Raw genomic sequence first — 20,510 nt, forward strand, 5'->3', positions numbered from 1 at the left:
GACGGTCCCCCATCTTTCTACTAACCACGCTCACTGATGCATTATTTCGGTGATACAAAATTTGATTAAAAATGGTTCCACTTCAAATTAGCTACACTAGCCCTTCCAGGCACAGTGGTAAAAGAAGTTATGAAATATTTACCAACATCTGTTTGTATTTAGTTGAGATAATCTTTTTCTGACATAGAAAGTATTGACATCTAGTATAATTTGTTGAAGACAAACGATGTATATTATTGAAAAAATTTGACAGTTCGTGCAAAATGAAGCAGCAGGCTGTGTGCCTTGTTGTGAGTATTAAATGTAAATGGTATCCAATTTTTCCGAATATTCCTCTTTGCGCTAGTGTTTTGTCCGTTAAAAGTGAAACCATCGTGAAGTTGGCTACTAGCAGTCCATGTATAATATGTCAATGCCTTCATAGGTGTATTTTTAGTTAACCCATTGAACTAGTTGGGGAGCTGAATTAAGATACATAGTTGTCAAAAACTAAAAGAAACGTACAACTGTTCACAAACTGCCAACAAATATTGAGATTTCGAGGTGAAGAATTATTGTAAAATTAAATTTTTACTAAATAATTTTGACAATTCACTGGATTTTTTACACTAGCTGATTATATTAACCACGTTTGTTGGACACTCCAAAACACTTTTTGCAAAAAAGTATACAAAATGTGCATTTTTTGTATTTCGAGTTTCAAACCTATAACTAACACACTATTAATTGGATGTTTTTTCGTTTAATAACGTTTTAAGGGTATGCAAAACACCTACATATCTCGTATCAAATGTCTTTTTTTGCAAATAAAATATTGATTTATGACATTTAACCATAGATCACTTTTGGAGGTTTAACAAACATCTGATCGAGGAAAAACCTTAACATACAAAATGATTGAATTGTTGAATGAAGCTTAATTGATGTGTTACAAACGGTGGATTAAATATGTGCTTCTTGAACCTTTCAAAAGCTGCATGAATGGAAAAATCGCAAAGTGTAGCAATGGTTCAAAAATGTATTGCCCACATTTGTTTGGATTCTTAGAAAATTCTAGAGACTTGATTTAATTTCTAAAATATCAATAAGACGTCGCCATAGATGTTAAATCACTCGTGCCACAATTGATTTATTGAATAACATTTTTGTTAATCGCAGAATTTCATCCTTGAATTGGCCTTCAAGATCGTTCGATTTGACGGAAACATGCCAAAATCATATAAAAATTATAATGCCAGAATATTACTTTTCCAATAAAGTAAATTTCATGTCAATTTAAAACAATAATCTTTGCTATATTCCAATTCAAAGTTATATACTTCTTAGAAAAGCACTCTTTATACAGCCTACACGATGCATTGCTATTCATCAGTTAAGAGTTCTTTAAGCAGGTGCTGTTAAATACAACGCTTAAAGTTTAAAAGGCCATATAAAGGCCACATAATATGTACTCATGGTTTAAAAATATTTAACAATTTCCTTATGTTCGTTGTTATTATTTTATTAATGTTTACTTAGTGATAAGCATACATTAAATTATGTATTTTGATTAATATATATCATCTTCACATATGTTTGGTTTGTTCAAGATGTTTTGCAAAACAAATATATGAGTTGTATAAGTTTAAGTTCGATAAGATCCTAAAAAGATTATATTTGTTAATAAACACAAAATAATGTCAGTTTATCTGGGTGCATATTTACTTTTAAAAAATTCCATAAACATGGATAGCAGTCGCTTAATTTTTGTTTAATCAAGTTGCTTACACATTAAAACTTAACAGTTCAAGAAGTTGTCTAAGTATATAAGGTTTGAAAAAAATTAAAAACATCTTGTAGCGAAAAATACGTGGGAAAAAACAGGCACAGACATTATTTCAAGTTCAAGTGAGTTTTTAATCAAGTCTTAATTACGCAAGAATCAATTCAAAAAAGAAAAAAAAAATATCAAGACATTTAATAAAAAAAAATTAATTTAAACTTGCCGATTTTGGTGGGTCCAAAGACGAGGTTAAATTATATAAATTGACTTTGATTACATTACCTCGGTTGAACTTAAACCTAAAGAAATCAATGTATCAAAGGTCGATCAGGTGATGCTGATTCAAAGCTCCATTTAAGAAGAATTATTTATGTTTATAGAAAAAATAGGCTCACTTAATAAAAACTTTGAGTATAACCTGCATTTTAAAACTTAATAGATTATAATATTTTTACAGCGGTAAAACACTTTTAAGGGATTATTGACAATAACGATGCTTCCTATATGCTTGGTTTTTTTGAGTTGTGGTGTGCTCTTCAGCGTTGCTCAATTCGACACAAACCAACAAAACTGCAACAATAATATTGTTCATTTGTTTGAATGGAAATGGAAAGATATCGCACAAGAATGTGAAGATTTCCTCGGGCCAAACGGATATTGTGGAGTCCAGGTAGGTGTTCTTTTTTGTACCATCAAAAGATCAATTTTAAATGTTTTTGTGCTTTTAAGTTATCTCCTCCAAGTGAAAACGTTATAATCGAAAAGAGGCCTTGGTTTGAACGTTACCAACCAGTGTCTTACGAACTCAAGACTCGTTCTGGTAATGAGGAAGAATTCCGTGACATGGTAGAACGTTGCAATAAGGTTGGAGTGCTTATCTATCCCGATGTTGTGTTTAATCACATGGCTGCGCTTAGTGGTAAAGGTACAGGAGGATCAATTTCCGATTCAGAAAACAAAAGTTACCCAGCAGTTCCGTACACTCCTGAGGATTTTCATCCCACTTGTACTCTGAGTAACTATAGCAACCCAGAGGAAGTTCGTAATTGTGAACTTGAGGGTTTAAGAGACTTGGACCAAAGCAATGAGTACGTGCGTGGAAAAATTGTTGAGTACTTGAATAAGCTTATTGACTTGGGTGTTGCTGGAATACGAGTTGATGGGTGCAAACATATGTTGCCTGAGGATTTAAAAGTTTGTATTTTTTAAAAACAGTTTTTTGGAGTTATGTAAATTAAATACATGTTTCAGGTAATTTTTAGCAGACTAAATGATCTCAATACGAAACAAGGCTACCGAAATGGTGCGAGACCATTTATTTACCAGGAAGTTATCGATATGGGTGGTGAACCAATTTCCAGCACTGAATACACAGGTATAGGAACTGTCACAGAGTTCCGTTTCACTTCAAAGATGGGAAAGGTCTTTTTATTGAAGGATGAAAACCTTAACACACTGCGCGATCTACCTAAGCAACTATTGCCTTCTGATAAAGCTGTGATATTTGTTGACAATCATGACAACCAACGTCAAAGTAGTGAGATTGTGACCTACAAGACTCCCAAAGCTTACAAAATGGCTGTTGCATACATGTTGGGGCGTGGTTATGGAATCACTCGTGTAATGAGTTCCTATGATTTTAGCGACAAAGACCAAGGACCGCCTAGCAATGATGGTGGTAAGACCATTTTGTCGCCTAGTTTTAACGAAGATGGTTCCTGCGGAAATGGCTGGGTTTGTGAGCACCGTTGGAACGCCATTCGTAATATGATAGAGTTTAACAATGTTGTTAATGGAACGAAATTGAATAATTGGACTGAATATGATGATAACCAAATATCTTTTTGCCGAGGAGATAGAGGATTTCTAGTATTTAATCGAGCAGACTTCGATTTGGATAGAGACCTTCAAACATGCTTACCCCCTGGTACATATTGTGATATTATAACTGGAAGTAAATCCAATTCTGGTTGCTCAGGAAAAAGCATAACTGTAAATGACGAGGGAATAGCTCACATAACAATTGGAGCTGATGATAGTGAGGGTGTACTGGCAATACACGCCAATTCAAAGCTCAATTGAGAATCAATGATCACTTTCAAATTAATCAATCTTTAAATATTAAAAAATACTAAAATAAATTTTAATAATAATAATGAAAATGTTTTTTATTTCAACTACAAAGCCCAACCCGTAGTATCCGTAGCGTGTTGTTTAGTGCGTTGGACTGTCATGCAAGGGGTCTTGACCTTGGGTTCAATCCCTGCCTGTGCCACCTAACGTTTTTTTTTACAAAACCTCCAAGAGTAATTATTGTCATGGAAAGTGCTTTCTCAAATTAGCCGTTCTGATTCGGCTTATAAACTGTAGGTCCCTTTCATCTCTGACAACATTACTCGCACACAAGCCCAACATTTTAAATTACAAACTTTGATCGATGGCTGGAATATATTAAAAGAATCGCAAATATAATAGAGGCATTCATGTAACGATAAAAATGTCAGCTTTGAGATAGATAAAATTTTCCACTAGGCATTCGTGTAGGCACATGAATACTCACCCAATGTACTCGTATCTTCAATTTTTGATGAATCCGAAAGTCCTGACTTCACAGTAAAAATCCCGGTGTTGTGCTCTTTTACTTTATAACTTTCACTATTGTTAGTAAAATCGAATGTTATATTATTTATTGGAATGTGACAGTGATCAATGTTAAAAAATGATGAATTAGTCAAGAAAAAAAACAATAAGTACAAAAATGATTATAGCTGCATTTTATTTAATACATATTAAAAGTTATACAGGTTGCAAAAGAACGACCGAAACTGCACCTGCGCCGTTTTACAGAACTACTACATCAAACTGCATTGTATGACATTTTAAATACAACCCCATTATAAGTATAATTTTTGGGTTCTGCAGGTTTTCGACAAAGATTACAAGAGATACAATTAAGACAGTACTATACAGTAACCGATGCACACCTAATAAAAGAAGGTTGAAAATGCTCAAGTGTTTAAACATTTAACAACAAATTGTTATGAACAAACTAACTTTTATATTTAAAGATTATAGCTTAAAAACAAACTAACTTAAATATGCGATATTTTATAAATTTAAAAACTTAAAGTAGGACACATTTTCAATGAACACCCAAAAAATGTAGAAATATTTTGAAATTGTAAATGCAATTAAATAAATAATGTAAATTATAATTAAAATTATAAACATAGCTAAATATACGTCACCTAATCTAAAACGTTAATGGATGTTGTGCTGTGCGAAATCAAAAATAAATATTCACCACGATTTTAATGAAAGATGATTCCGAGTTTCTAAACAAACATTTTATTCCACACACCAATTGAACACAGCTAAATTTGACGTTTACAATTTCAGTTTTTTGCTTCCCAAATCAAATCACACAAATCTAGGAAGCAAGAAGCTTCTCGGGCCTTCCTTTTTTTCACTTTTTGTTATCAAGATATCTTTTAAGAGTTATGTGTTTTTTTAAATTTAATTTAACATAAATAAACTTAATAGCTTCGAGTATAACAATCGTACAATGGCATTCCATTGGTGTGATAATGTCCACACAACATCCTTTACCCCTCGCGATTACCAAGTGGAACTGCTTGCGTCGGCGTCCGAACAAAACACCATGTTATGTCTTGGACACAAGTCTTCCAAAGAATTTATAGCCTTGAAACTGCTCCAAGAAAAAGCCCGCGAGCTTCGACAAAATAACTCAAAAGTAAGCCTCTATCTAAGTCGTTTATCAGGAGAATCTGCCTATAACTTGATTTATCACTTGACTGATCTAAAAGTCTATAATGAGTCAAAACAAAATGAAAATGAAAAGCCACTCGTGAAATTCGGGGAAGCCCAAGTTTTAATTCTTAAACCGAAGACTTGTTTGCTCGGGTTAAAAAATGGTGACATTAATATGGATAATGTGAATCTCATCGTATTGGAGGACTGTCATGAAATCAAGGAACAAAGTGATATGTTTTTAATTTTTAGGGATTTTTATAGTAAACTTGAATTGAAGCCGAAGGTGCTTGCATTGGCTGGCCCTCTGCACAGTGCTGGTTGTGCTCCGGAAGATTTGAATGCAATGCTTGAGATTCTCGAAAAGAAAGTCCACTGCAAGGCGGAAACAGCAAGTGACATCGTTACAGTTTTGAGGTAAATTAGTAAAATTAATGATAAGGAGTATTTTGTAGAAAAAGGGATAGGTCCAAATAGATTCAATTAAAAGTAAAAAGTTATTGCATCTAACCCTCACGATATTTTAATAAAATATTTATGAAGAATTTAAAAGATTGACGTTATCCTTTGCTAACTTTCGATCGGTGAGTGTCTTGCTTTAATATTTCATCAGTATGGTCAGCTTTTCGTGCTGTACATAGCTGTTCCAGAGTATAATAATAATAATAATTATAATAAAAAAAAACATTTGTCAAAACCCTTTGCTAGAGTATTTTTGTTTTATCAAAAGTTTGGTACATCATTTTGAAGAAAACTTTGAAAACTTTACTCAGCGAGCTCAAGTTTTTTTTAAATTTGTTAATGACCTGTAACTAGTATGCATATTTCATGTAACAATAAGAGATTAAATTCAAAATTTCATGGAATCCTTGAACATTGTTACAAATAATTGTCAACAACTTAAAATTGTTTTCTGATCAAGTTTACAGCTTTATTCAATTCTTAAGAATAATAAGGGTCGTTTTGATTAATTATATATCAAGTTCTTTCTGTTGACTTAGTTGATGATTATTTCGCTAGGATCTATGAGAATCATTTCTCAATGGCCTCATTTTGAATACATTAAAAAAGTTAAAGCGTTCTTAACTCCAAAATGAATGAATGAATTTTCCGGTTTATTGCTAAGAGACTAAAAAATTCAATACATAGTTTGCAAAATGCATATAACCTTGTCATTTGTTTCAATAAGACACTTAATTAATGGACTACTTCAAAAATTGTGACATACGAAGCTTGATAACTTCCTTAGTACAAGAAAAATGTCAAAGAATCTCTTGGCATTAATACAAAATTAAGGAAACACCAAATTTTTTACTAGCACCACAGGATCAGCCATCTAATGATAAATGTATTCATTACAACGCTTTATTTTTAGGCTAAGCCGCTACGACCATATTATCTCAGTTATGTATTAGAATCCATGGTTCCTTCTTCGAAAACTTGCTTAAGTCTCGTACCCCTTTCAGAGTTCTCGAAAACTCATATAGGTATTTGTACAAATAAAATAATTATACTTAGTTTTAAGTCGCCTACGTTAGAAGAGCTACAATTTTATGTTGATGCTGTTGTCATGTCTCCTGACATGTAAGAGGAATTCAAGAGCAATGTCTTTCAATGTTATTTGTACTTCTATTCCCACTCTTTTTTAATACTTGTGTAACTCGATGATCTTTTGAATCATTCTTGTTAATTTATTATAATTTTTAGTAAAATTATTTCGTTATATAGAAAATTCGTTATACAGAAATTTGTTGTTTTTACTTTTATTTAAAGAAGTCAGTGATTTAAGTTTGGATTACATTCTTCCATTTTTCTTGTTCAACAAAATCGTCTAATAAATTGAGAGATTCAAATAAATTAGTCGGTACGTTACTCTTCATCTCCAAATAGGTTTGAAGGACGTCAATTGATAAAGAAATTCGTTCCAATGTAGGTGACATCTTATCGGTATCCGCCAATTCTTCTTGACTGGCCAATTCTTTTCCTCATCTTTATCGGAGTCTATGAAACATTTTTTTAGCAATATGATTAGAATGTGTATCAACGCACGTAAGATAACTAATAAAATAATATACATACCGAAAATAAGTTCAACTCCACGATTTTCCAAAACACTACAGAGAATATCTACATCGGACGGGTTGTCTCTTGTCTGAACATCAACATCAACATTAACGTAATCTTCAAATGATGCAATATTGTTTGCTGTTGCTCTAAATGGCGATTGTAGAGCAGCTATATCAGATAATGAAAGGAAGTCTTCTTCAGCCTAATGAGTATGCATGCCACTTTAGAGAAACCTGATTTTCTAAAATAATTTGCAATTGCTTCGGTTTTCCGGACTTTGCTTATATTAAGAACGGGTTGTAGCAAGTCTATGGCCCAAACAGGTTTCCTCTCGTCCATTTGTAGACAACCTCAATGTTTGTCAATTTATCTTTTACATAGGATTCGCCGTGCAATTATCAACAAAAAAAAACTTTCCTCTTTTGCGAAGCAAATTTTTTTGTTCAACTTTAAAAGCAATTTTTTAAAAATTTAAGCTTTTCCGATCCAGTCATATTGCTTGCTAGAAGAATAGTAATTCTCTCTTTGCTCTGTTTTCCACCAAAGCATTTCTTATTTTTAAATGCCAGAATTTCATTAAGTAAGCATTTAAAAAACAAACCATTCTCATTACTGTTAAAGATGTCGTTTTTGCAGAAATGTTTTACCAATCGTGGCAAAACATTTATAACCCAATCATCACGATCCTGTGTGTTGACACCAGCACTTTCCCACATAAGTTTTTTTGAACGATTCCGTGCCGTTTCTTAAACTTGTCCAACCATCCTGTACTTGCTTCGAAATCTTCGTGTCCCATTACATTGGCGAACTCCTTGGCCTTTTGTCTCATCAATGGTTCAGAGATAGGAAGATTCCTACCACGAGCGGCGGTTATCCTTTTTAGCATTGCTTCATCAATATCCTCGAAAGACATTTCCGAAGTCTTTTGCGTTTAGCAATGAATTCCTCGTTTTCTACATTTCTTAAAATTGCTGCTTTGTTTTTTTTTTGTAATTGTTGATAAGCTACTGGGATGAATTCCAAATTGCTTATCAATATCTGTTTTTTTAATTATCAACAACTTTTTCCCAAGAGAAACGCTACTTCGAGACATTTTCAATTATATTCCCTGATGCCTCTGAACACAGATAGAATGCTTGCATTTAAAATCTTGGGAAAAACTCTTATAAGGTTTTTTTTTCTCTGCATGCTGTTGTTTTTAACAGATAATTATTTGAAAAAAATAGTTATTTGGAAACAAGAACGTATGAGATTTGGATTTCCAGCAACAAAATTTGTTTGTTGTAGACAGGAAATCGCTTTATGGAAATTCGTTATGAGGAGATCAAAACATACCAAAAAAGTAACCAAAAAGATGTGTACTCAAAATAAATTCGTTATAGAGAGATCTTCGTAATGTAGAAGTTCGTAATAGCGAAGTTTGACTGAATTTTTGATTTAAGGCAGATAATAACCAATCGACAACAAAGTAGTATCCTTGTAGCACTGAATTTAATTTTCAAGCATATTTTAATGAAACCCAACTTAACCGTATTTAAGACATACCTTTTACGATATTTATATTCTTATTAATTAAATTATATCCTATAGGTATTGCACAAAACCTACTGAGTTTATTGTTCAATGTGATCCACCCAAAAAGAGTAAGCTGACGATGATTTTAGAAGATGTAGTTTGCACACGAAAAGCGTTCTTAAAGGACCACAGATACGATCCGTCGGAGATATACAGTGACGAATTCCTGGAAGAGTTGAAAGGTACATACATTTTTTTGTCATTTTCTTTTTCATGGAAAACAAAAATCTTTTTATTATTAGCTTATACCAGTAGAGGTAGAATTTGTTTATTTTGTATTCAAACAATTATTTATTTTTTAATTTAAATTCCAAAAATGTACATCCAGACAACAATATTATTGATGTTATCCTGTTGCATTAAACAAATATTTTGGTTTGTTTATTTATCAATTAACAATTAAAAACGATAAACTCATATGTTACATTTTGCTTATATTATAGTTTCCTCAAAGATTAAATGTATGTTGATGTTTTCACAGGTATTCCTGACCCGAAGATAGAACCTACTCAATTCTTAGATATTTACTTAGAAGCCTTACATGAAATGGGACCCTGGTGTGCCGATCGAGTGGCTATAAGTCTAATTCAACAAATAGAAAAACAAAAAATTAAAACTCCATACGAAAGACATTACCTGTTGCTTTGTATGGTCATAACAGCTCTCCTCGAAATTCATACTCTATGCGAGCAGGCATTCCACGAGATTCCAACTGAAAGAGAAAGAGTTGAAAAATACTCCAGTCCCAAAGTTCTCCGACTTCTAGAGGTCCTCCGGCTTTTCAAACCAGAAGAGCAAATTAGTGAAAACGAACAATTAGGCAACATAACCAAAGAAATTGACAAACTTAACTTCCACAAACTCAAACTAAATCTGGAAAACACATTTCACACCGTTGAGAATTTGAGTAAATCCATTTCCAAAGATATAATTGAGAACCTTGACCCGCTTTTGAAGACGAATTATACAAGCTATCATGCTAACCATACTAACCACAATGAGAATAGCCACATGAATGGCCCTAATAGCCTTGTGAACTCCTTGAAAAACCGCCGAAACCAAAATAGTCGTCATAAAAAGAGACCCTTCGCTCGGAGGCACAATCGAGATGCATTCGGCGATCCAGATGCGTTGTGTGGAATTATTTTCTGTAATAATAAATACACTGCTAAGGTTCTCTTCGACTTGCTCGCCGAAATGAGTCGCCATGACGGTCAACTTAAGTTCTTAAAATGTCAATTTACAACAGACCGGGTAGCCGATCCTATAGCAGAACCTAAAGAGGCCGAGCTAGAACACCGAAGGCAAGAAGATGTTTTAAAACGCTTCAGAATACACGATTGTAATCTGTTAATTGGCACTTCAGTTCTCGAAGAAGGAATAGATTTGCCAAAGTGTAACCTGGTTGTTCGATGGAACCCCCCCAGTACATATCGTAGCTACGTACAATGCAAAGGCAGAGCAAGGGCAGCACAAGCTTATCACATCATATTAGTGGGCCCCAATTTCTCTCAAGAAAGATTTATTTGCAATTCAGAATTACTCAGTGATACATCTCACCGTATTATTTGCACCGCATCGGCCAAGAGCGCCGAAGACTATGTTAAAAAAGAAGCACTCCTTCAAAGCGATATTGTAGAAGATATATCTCAACCGAAACCAATTATAATTGAACATTCCTCAGGAGCGTCTGTAAAAATTCTCAACCCCGAAGTAATAGCTCGATCGCTTGCCGTTGGAGTTGTCAAATTGCCAAAGAGCATCGAAAAAAGTAAACGCATTTCAGATATTTCCTACCAGTCCTCTAATGAAAACCAAACTGGCTCAACAGAATGTCTGAACACATCATCAGAATCGAAAACTTCGACGGAGGATAAATCTGAGAGGAAGAGGCTAAAAAAGAAAGATTTTGAGAACTTGTTCGAAGTTGTTCCCATTTCTGAGTTAATTAATTCTAGCGTTAGTTCGAATAATAAATTGAAGTCTATTACTAACGGCGACATTGAATTAGAAGAAAGTGCAGACTTATCTTCTAAGCACATAGAAGCAGAGGAATATAAGTGTGCTGTGGAAGATACTGAGGAACAAATAAACGACAATAGCGATTGCGAGAGTGGTATTCAGGATATGGAAAATGCTACAAACGAAATGGTTGACCGTTTAGCGCAGTATCGTGAAATCGAAAAGGTAAATTATTGTCTAATAAATAAAAATGCATTTTTTTTGTTATAAAAAATATATTTAGATGCTCCTTCAAAAATGTGCCAACACTGAGCCCGGTGAGACCGAACACCAAGAAGCCGATAAATTTACAAATTGCATTGAACCCTACAAGCCTCTACCGGAGCTGTTAACAGGTGCTGCTGTCGACCTTTCTTCAGCAATTGCTCTCATTAATAAATACTGTGCCAAATTGCCAAGTGATACATTCACCAAACTAACTCCACTATCGAGGTGTGCAAAAACGAAGCGTTGTGGGAAAGATGTGTTTCAATACACACTCCGCCTGCCAATAAACTCTCCCTTGAAATATGATATAGTGGTAAGTTTTCGTCGTGTGATGATGATTTGATTTCTTGATTGATTTTTTAAGGGTTTACCAATGCCCACAAAAATTCTTGCACGACGTATGGTAGCGCTTCAGGCATGTAGAGAGTTGCATTTGTGTGGAGAACTCGACAACACCTTGCAGCCCATTGGAAAAGAAGGATTCAAAGCATTCGAGTCCGATTGGGAAGAATTTGAACTGGAAAAAATAGATGAACAAATTGTAACGGATAACGCAGAACCCCGACCGGGAACAACCAAACGTCGCCAGTATTACTACAAGCGTGTAAGACATATTTAACATAGGTATTAACGTTGACCTCTCAAAATCAATACTTTAATTCATAGATTGCATCAGAGTTTTCCAATTGTCGTCCCACGGCAGGAGCTGTATCATATTTGTACTACATCAACTTGACTCTGCAGTGTCCCATTCCTGAGGAACAAAATACACGAGGCCGAAAAATCTATCCACCCGAGGAGGCTTTGCAGGGCTTTGGTATACTTACTTTAAAAAAAATTCCTAAAGTCAGCTCATTTCCTATATTCACACGTTCCGGAGAGGTAAAAGTTTCAATAGACCTCTCAAAAAAACGAATTGTTTTGACTGATGATCAAGTGGATCGGATAAATACGTTTGTCAATTACACTTTTAGTAATGTTTTAAGGTTGCAAAAGTTCCTTATGCTCTTCGATGTTGATTCAACGGAAAATTGTGTATTCATTGTCCCGACAATTAGAAATAAAAACAGTGAAATTGTTATTGACTGGGACTTTCTAGAAACAATAGCAAGGGATTGCAATATGATGCCACAAATTGTTCCCGATGAAGTGAGAAAGAATAGAGAATTCGATGCTAATAAGTTCAAAGATGCAGTTGTTATGCCTTGGTACAGAAACCAAGATCAGCCCCAGTACTTCTATGTTGCGGAAATTTGTCCTCATTTAACACCGTTGAGTTGTTTTCCCGGTGAAAACTACAACACATTCAAGCACTATTACTTTGTTAAGTATGGAATCACAATTCAAAACGCTCATCAACCTCTACTCGACGTAGACCACACGAGTGCCAGGCTTAATTTCCTTACTCCTCGATATGTAAATAGGAAAGGAGTAGCTTTGCCCACAAGTTCGGAAGAAACAAAGCGTGCAAAAAGAGAAAATCTTGAACAAAAACAAATATTGGTGCCGGAGCTGTGCACAATTCACCCATTTCCTGCCTCGCTGTGGAGAACAGCAGTTTGTTTGCCATGCATTCTATATCGAGTTAATGGACTTTTGCTAGCCGATGAAATTCGCAAGAAAGTATCCCATGACATTGCATTAGGATGTATGGAAATCGAAGATGAGAATTTCGAGTGGCCTATTCTCGATTTTGGCTGGAGCTTAGCTGAAGTGTTGAAAAAGAACAAAGAGTCAAAGACTGAAATCGTAGATGAAACCAAATGTGAAACGAAACCCCCACCTCAGGTTGCCCCTGAAATCAAAGAAAAAGTAGCAGATGTCGTGAAGGAAGAGAAGAAAGTTGTGTTAGAGGAGCCCGAAGTTGTAAAGGTTGAGAAATCAGCAAACGAAATAGTCCTAGAGGGAGAAGAAAAACTTAAGGTAAGTTAAAAAATAATCAAACTATTTGTTTATTTCTGGGATTCTCTTAGTTAGAACGTTGTTGTTTATGCCCTAGATATTCCCTAAACAATGAAGTGGATGTGTTTAAACGTTTTAAACTACATCCACATCTTTGTACGGCCTATAGAGTTAGCGATTATATCTTCTCCACCATTCGGATTCTTCACATATTCGACGAAGAATTGTTCTTTCGAAAGAGCTTAATTCTTACATATTCGTTTTATCCGACACTCAGAACTGTATAGCAATACTGGGAATATGAGGGTATTGTGGGCGTACTCTTTGTCTTTTGAGTGAGAAGTTTTGAACCAATTAGTTTTGCCAAATTAAAGTAGCAGTGGTTTCCTAGACTTTTCTTCGCCAAATCTCCACTAAAATGTGATTTGTGAAGGTAATGCTTACTCCGAGATAGAAAAACTCCTTAAATTATTAGAAATTACTACTATGACGTTAAGTCCAGTTCAGTACTTAGTCTTATCCTATTGATATTAGTATATTATCTCCATTAAAGTTTAAGTTAAATTATGTACGCATAGTCCAAAAAGTCTCCGTAACAGTGCCAGTGTTTTTTTTAAAGTAGTAGGAATAAATGTAAAAACCCAAGTGATAATATTGAAAAAAAGTTAGTTTCCACCTTCACCCTTTTACCAAATCTAAAAAAAAATTGATTGTCGTTTTAAATATTTTATCTCAGAATCAAACAAAAAGAAAGCTGCTGTACGGATACTTTTTGGACGATATGTATATCCCAGGTTAGGTTAGGTTAGGTTAAAGTGGATGTCCATTATGGAAACGGACACACTAAGGCCAGTTTATTGGCCCATTGTGATACCACCTGAATCTTGAGGCTTCCTCCTAAGCTCAGTGGAACCAGTTTGATTCCCTTAGGAAAGTGAGAGCCTGATTATGCTGATATGATTTAGATCGTTAAAGAAGAATTCTCGGTAATTCTTACGTTTTTGAGCCAAAGCAGTGCATGTACAGAGAAGATGAAGAATTGTTTCTTACTTTTCCTCGTCCATACAGCTTCTGCAAAAGCCGTTGGGAATACGCCTAGTCGCGTGGCGTGCTTTCCTATTAGACAGTGTCCGGTTATGGCACCCACCTATTATCGAGCTTATATGCGATCTGCTTAGAGATAGCAAGCACCTTGAAGGCTGATGTTGTTTCACCAGGTGTTTGCCTTCTTCATAGCGTCTTGCATTAGCAACAATTTACAAGGAGCGATTGGTATGCCAAACTTGGTAGGATGGGCCGCACTGTACCGTTCCTGGCGAATTATAGCGACCTGACTATCTAAGAATATACGAATATTAGATGTTGATATCATGTTTACTTTAAGCCAGGACAACATTTCTTTTATCGCTTATAGGTTTGCCTGGAACACGCTACAATGATTGGGAAGGCGGAATGAGAGACTTAATTTCAGTCGTTCAGAGTACACACCTCCACCAACCCCTTCTTTTGTTTTTAAACCATCTGTATATTAAATGCATATCCCAGATATCTCCAAGAATTTAGTTTCTAGGAAACTTTATCACTGATTTCGATATGTCAATTATAAGATTCTAAACAGTCAAGCAAAAGTTACACTTTAAATCTTGAATTTTTCTATTTATTGTAGGCTGATACATTCATCGAAATCGGAACATGGTCCAACGACATGGCAAACAGTATGAGCGAAGAAGATACTGACATGGAGGATGAAGAATTCTGTTCGGAATTCCTTCCTCCAAATGTAAGCTTTTGCAAAACTGAATACGGTAAGTTTAGCATCATATATATGCAACCGTATATAACATATTTGTTTTTTGTATCAATATTTGTTTATTCAATTTGTAGACATAATTAAAACAGATAAACCAACTCGTTACGGTTCACCAACATTCTGGGATGTTGAAGATTCAGTTAAAAGTAAACTCAACCGAAAAAAGAACTCAAGCTTCATTTACAGCTCAGATGAATCACTAACTTCCAACTATGATTTCGATGATGAAATTCTATCCAGCAGTGGAGATGAGAACGATGGTCCTCTACGAATCGAATTTACATCGGACAATGTGGCCGAAGCAATAGAGACCGAAGATGAAATACTTAAACGCCAAAAACAAATGTCAATAATCCAAGATACCATAGCAAACGAACGTGACTATCAAGTGACCAAGAACTTGCAAGTAGGATATAATTTCGATGGTGTGGATACGAACATAGAAACCGAACTAAAATCATCCGAAGAAGCTTTCTTGCTGTCGACTGAAAGGTTAAAGAAAGAAATTCACTCATCGGGAATGCTAGTTCGATCTAGTCATCTGCTTAATTTGCCCAAGAAACAAACCATAACAGAAGAAAGATATTCCAAGAACTTTGCAAGCATAAAACAATTGTTTCCATATCTGGATGAGAATATAATAATGTGCTACATAGCCCTTAAGAAAAGAGACTTACAGGACTTGCAGCTATCCATAACAGATGTTGAAAAACTAAACAGACTTTACTTGGAAGGAAATTCAATAGAAAAGTACTATGTAGATGGAAATGGTGATATGTTTGATAGCTTCAACGACCATTATTCGTTAACATCCGGAGGCGAAAAAGAAGTTCTTGTGAACTTCGATCGAGATATAAATAAAAATAAAAAACAATCTAAACCAATTCAAGCCAAGCCTATCGATCTTAAGGAAATAGATTTTAGCTTTGATAATCAGCCAGAGCTGATTGGCCATCCTGGCCCAAGTCCAAGTATTATTCTGCAAGGACTCACGATGTCAAACGCTAACGATGGCATTAACCTCGAAAGATTGGAAACAATTGGTGATTCGTTTCTCAAATATGCCATAACAACATACTTGTACATAACTTATGAGAATGTACATGAAGGCAAATTAAGCCATTTGCGATCGAAACAAGTTGCCAATTTAAATCTTTACCGACTGGGAAGAAAGAAAATGCTTGGGGAGTGTATGATCGCGACAAAATTCGAACCCCATGATAATTGGTTACCGCCCTGCTATTATGTGCCGAGAGAACTAGAAAAAACTCTAATCAAAGCAAGGGTATGAAAATGAAAGAGATTTGCTTTGACAATTGAAATTCAACTAAAATCTTATCTATTTTCAAATAGATTCCTCCCCATCATTGGAAGCTAGCTGACTTGCCTAATATAAAGCAATTAAGTAGTGAAGAGCTCTGTGAACTGGTCCGGAAGAAAGCTGAACAATTGGGACAGTTAAATGTAAGTTTTAAGGTTCATAACGCTAAATTACATCACATTATCAACACAAAAATTAAATTTTTAAAGGGTGATGTCAACAGTGATTTTCCAAGATGTGATAGGAATGAATGTATGACACCTGATAGTGCCGATGGTAGTGACTTTGATTTTCAATCTCTCATTCCTTACAACTTAGTAACTCAGCACAGCATTCCAGGTAAATGATTCTTTAAAATAAAAATCATATCACATTAAATTTATTACTTGGCTTAGATAAATCTGTGGCGGATTGCGTTGAAGCCTTAATTGGGGCGTATTTAATTGAGTGTGGTCCGAGGGGTGCTCTACTTTTCATGGCATGGCTTGGAATTCGAGTTCTCCCTGCCATAAAACAAAAATATGACCCTAATGTTCCTCGAATTCCTGGAAGTACTCGACCTTCGGATGAGAACGATGAAATCATAGTTTACGGTTCTTGGTCAGCCCCAAAGTCCCCTCTATTAGAATTTGCACCCAATCCTCGAGAGCAACTAGAGTCATTGCTTGATGGTTACTCAGAGTTTGAGGCAGCAATTGGTTACAGCTTCAATGATCGTTCGTATCTTCTTCAAGCCATGACACACGCTAGCTACTCGCCGAATCGTTTAACCGACTGTTATCAGAGGCTTGAGTTTCTGGGGGATGCTGTTTTAGATTATCTCATAACTCGACATCTTTACGAGGATCCGCGACAACATTCTCCTGGAGCGTTGACTGATTTACGTTCAGCCTTGGTCAATAATACAATATTTGCTTCGCTCGCCGTTCGACATGGCTTCCATAAATATTTTAGACATTTGTCACCAGGATTAAATGAAGTTATCGATAGATTTGTTCGAATACAACACGAAAATGGACACAGTATAAGTGAGGAGGTAAGTAAACAAGGTTTTGCTACTTAACTAAATATGATTATTCCATCCTTTTAAATATGACTCGTAATGATTTTCTTACATTAAAAGATTTAGTCTTTATTATAGACAGAATTTCATTTTCGTTTTATTTTGAATTCCACAAACAGTTATTTTGTTGTTTGTTTTGAAATAAAGTTTCAATTATACTTTTTTTCATTCCAGTATTATTTGTTATCCGAAGAAGAATGTGATGATGCTGAAGATGTGGAAGTGCCTAAGGCATTGGGAGATGTGTTCGAATCCATTGCAGGTGCCATTTTTCTTGACTCAAATATGTCGTTGGACGTTGTTTGGAAAATATATAGTAATATGATGAAACCTGAAATCGAGCAGTTTAGTAATTCAGTGCCAAAATCTCCAATAAGAGAGTTACTCGAATTAGAACCGGAAACTGCGAAATTCGGGTAAGAAAAACCATCCAAATTTTAGAACACTTTTTTTAATGCTTTTATTTGTATGTTAAACAGAAAACCAGAAAAACTTGCCGATGGACGACGTGTGAGGGTCACGGTGGAAGTATTTTGCAAGGGAACATTCCGTGGCATTGGTCGAAATTATCGAATAGCCAAATGTACTGCTGCTAAATGTGCATTGCGTCAACTGAAAAAACAAGGACACATATCAAAGAAACATTAACAAGAAAAAGAGGAAAGCCAATTATTGTATAGAGTAGTTATTTATGTAAGCAGTTGCATTTCAATTTAAAAATTGAGGATTAGAAGTGAGTTTTCTCGAATTCTATTTTTTTATTTGTTGATCTCATAAGTATGACAACAAAACCACCTCGAGCTTATAAGCCTACAGTTCATGTTAAAGTAAAAACTTAAAATTTATACAGATAAGAGCAATAACAATACACTTTAAAAAGTAGGTAAACACTTAATCATTTTTAAAATGAAACATTAAGTTAAAAGTTTAGTGGCGGATTCGTGTATTAAAAATGTATAAACCAAAAGTTATTGTGCCACAAAAGAAAACCAAGACGCATAATATGTGAAAACTAATGTATTAGGAAAAACTATCTTCAAGAAATAGAAAATGATTATGTAAAACTTCTTTTTGAAATTTATTTTTCTTTCAGGTACGAAAATTCGCTTACAATAACCTAAATAATCAATATTTGTATCTTCTTTATCTTTTTATATATATACAATCGTATTTATGTAGTAAAACAATTAGAAAGAGACATACTTATACAATTTACTAGAAAATTTAATTTCTCACTTAGTCTTATTAATTTTTCTCCAATACTAATCGTTTAAAAAATGTTCAAAATGTTGTATTTTATGTTAGTATTCCAAAAAAAAGATAACATTTATTATTATTGCAAACATTTATTTTCTTCATAGTTTTCTAGCAAAATTTAGTGTTTATAAAGCCAATGTTTTAACGAATAAGTGCAATTGTTAACAAGAAAAAACTAAAAAGCAATACCAAAAACATGCAATGATTTGGGAAAGTAAAAAACTAAAACAAAACGAACAAAAGCTCTTTCTTGGTGTTTTAAATCATTAAAGCTACATTAATAATAATAAATTATGTATAGGTATTGAAATTTGTAGATTTTTACCAGTTTGAAATACTATTACAATAAAGTTTTTGATAGAAGTAAATTTAGAAAAAAAATAATTGTATCGATGATAATAAATTTTATAAGTAAAATTATTGTTTCCTAAAAATCTAAAATAAACAAAATAAAAATAAAACAATAAACAAGTAATTAAATTTACTGATTTGCTTTTTATTTATTTATTATACTGGACAAAACAAATTTTAAAAAGTTAATTATATTTGAAATGATCTTTGACAGTATGTTAAAGACAACTTTTTTAGTTTTTTTTTTTAAATTTTCTTGAATTTTAATCACCCCTATCACAGAGTCCCTCGTAGCGAGTCCCCGAAAATTGTGTTACGCTACGAATACGAATACATTTACATCATAAGCCCCCAACGAATTCAAGAAAGCATTGGCACACAGAAATACACAGCTGATATGCGTCAAAATAAGAAAATTAAATAAAAGTTCGTTTTTCATCTTTCGATTTGATCTTGTTTTTATTTGTTTTTGTCTTTCAAAATTGATAGTATTGTCGTTGCAATATTTGCAATAAATGAAGAAAATACACGAAGACTGGATGAATCATATGATTGATGCGAAGTGGTTGGAAGACGCCGTGGAACATTTCTCACATCAACTACGTCTGATGACATCGAAACATCGGCAAGTTAGTTCTCTTCACAAGGTTCATTTGATTCTAAAGGCTCGGAGGAATTTTGGAATCCAAAAGATTGTGGATCTTTTATTCCGCTGGTCAAAGTTCATACATTCTTGACACCTTCTTCGAGACTGCTAAAAAAATGCATTCTATTTGCTCCGCCACCTGTAGCTTTGCAATTTTTTTTTGTTCTCAACCATTTTCCTCTTGATTTATGCCTTTCAATCTAACCACACTTAAGAATTAAATTAAATTATAAAAAAGTTTGGACTAATTTATTCAATTTACTTTTTTCCAACTAGAGGTGTCCTTAGAAGGTGGGTCTTTAACTATTTAACTCTATTTTTAAACGAATTCACTTCCTCCATAGGGATTTTTGAAAATCCTTGGGCAATTTCAATTTTTTCTTGAAGACTTTTCATAAATCCTTTCGAATTGAATTTTATTTGTGATAACTTTATTTGCCCATAGGCAATCACTTTCACATTAAAACAATAGTAAAACTTACATGATTCTTTTCATATATTTTATTTTTATTTAATTTATCTTCGCAAGCTTAATTTTTTGTTCGTTTTAAAAACTCCGATCAAAATAATTGTTCGTAGAAAAAACTGCCAAACTTCCTATTCATTCGGGGCTAGTGATACCAATTTTCACGAACTCCGAATTTCGTAGCATATTTTTTTAGTACGACGGGACCAATGATACAATCATTCGGGGTTCGTACTACGAATCTATTACGACGGGGCCTGTGATAAGGCTGAATGTCATTCTTATGTTGA

The 20,510-nt window shown here is 34.2% G+C and overlaps 2 protein-coding genes across 3 annotated transcripts; both read left to right on the top strand.

The window, feature by feature from the left end:
- The first annotated feature begins 1,755 nt into the window (after nt 1–1,755).
- On the top strand, nt 1,756–3,924 carry LOC129942674 (alpha-amylase A-like). The gene is made up of 4 exons (XM_056051714.1): nt 1,756–1,887; nt 2,220–2,432; nt 2,492–2,956; nt 3,014–3,924. The coding sequence occupies exons 2-4, from the start codon at nt 2,256–2,258 to the stop codon at nt 3,842–3,844; spliced, it is 1,473 nt and encodes a 490-aa protein (XP_055907689.1). The 5' UTR covers nt 1,756–1,887; nt 2,220–2,255; the 3' UTR covers nt 3,845–3,924.
- A 638-nt stretch (nt 3,925–4,562) lies between these two features.
- On the top strand, nt 4,563–19,241 carry LOC129954024 (endoribonuclease Dcr-1). Of its 2 annotated transcripts, XM_056067623.1 has the most exons (13): nt 4,855–5,950; nt 9,191–9,357; nt 9,657–11,362; nt 11,421–11,717; nt 11,769–12,008; nt 12,071–13,327; nt 14,973–15,111; nt 15,191–16,401; nt 16,470–16,580; nt 16,647–16,776; nt 16,833–17,473; nt 17,675–17,916; nt 17,980–19,241. In XM_056067623.1, exons 1-13 carry the CDS (start codon nt 5,328–5,330, stop codon nt 18,146–18,148), a joined length of 6,933 nt encoding a protein of 2,310 aa, XP_055923598.1. In that variant the 5' UTR covers nt 4,855–5,327; the 3' UTR covers nt 18,149–19,241. The 2 variants fall into 2 exon arrangements, with proteins under 2 accessions (XP_055923597.1, XP_055923598.1); XM_056067622.1 differs by having other exon boundaries at nt 4,563–5,950; nt 16,470–16,776.
- The last annotated feature ends 1,269 nt before the right edge of the window (nt 19,242–20,510 follow it).

Source organism: Eupeodes corollae, chromosome 1 (assembly GCF_945859685.1).
Source record: "Eupeodes corollae chromosome 1, idEupCoro1.1, whole genome shotgun sequence".
Classification (NCBI taxonomy): Eukaryota; Metazoa; Arthropoda; class Insecta; order Diptera; family Syrphidae; genus Eupeodes; species Eupeodes corollae.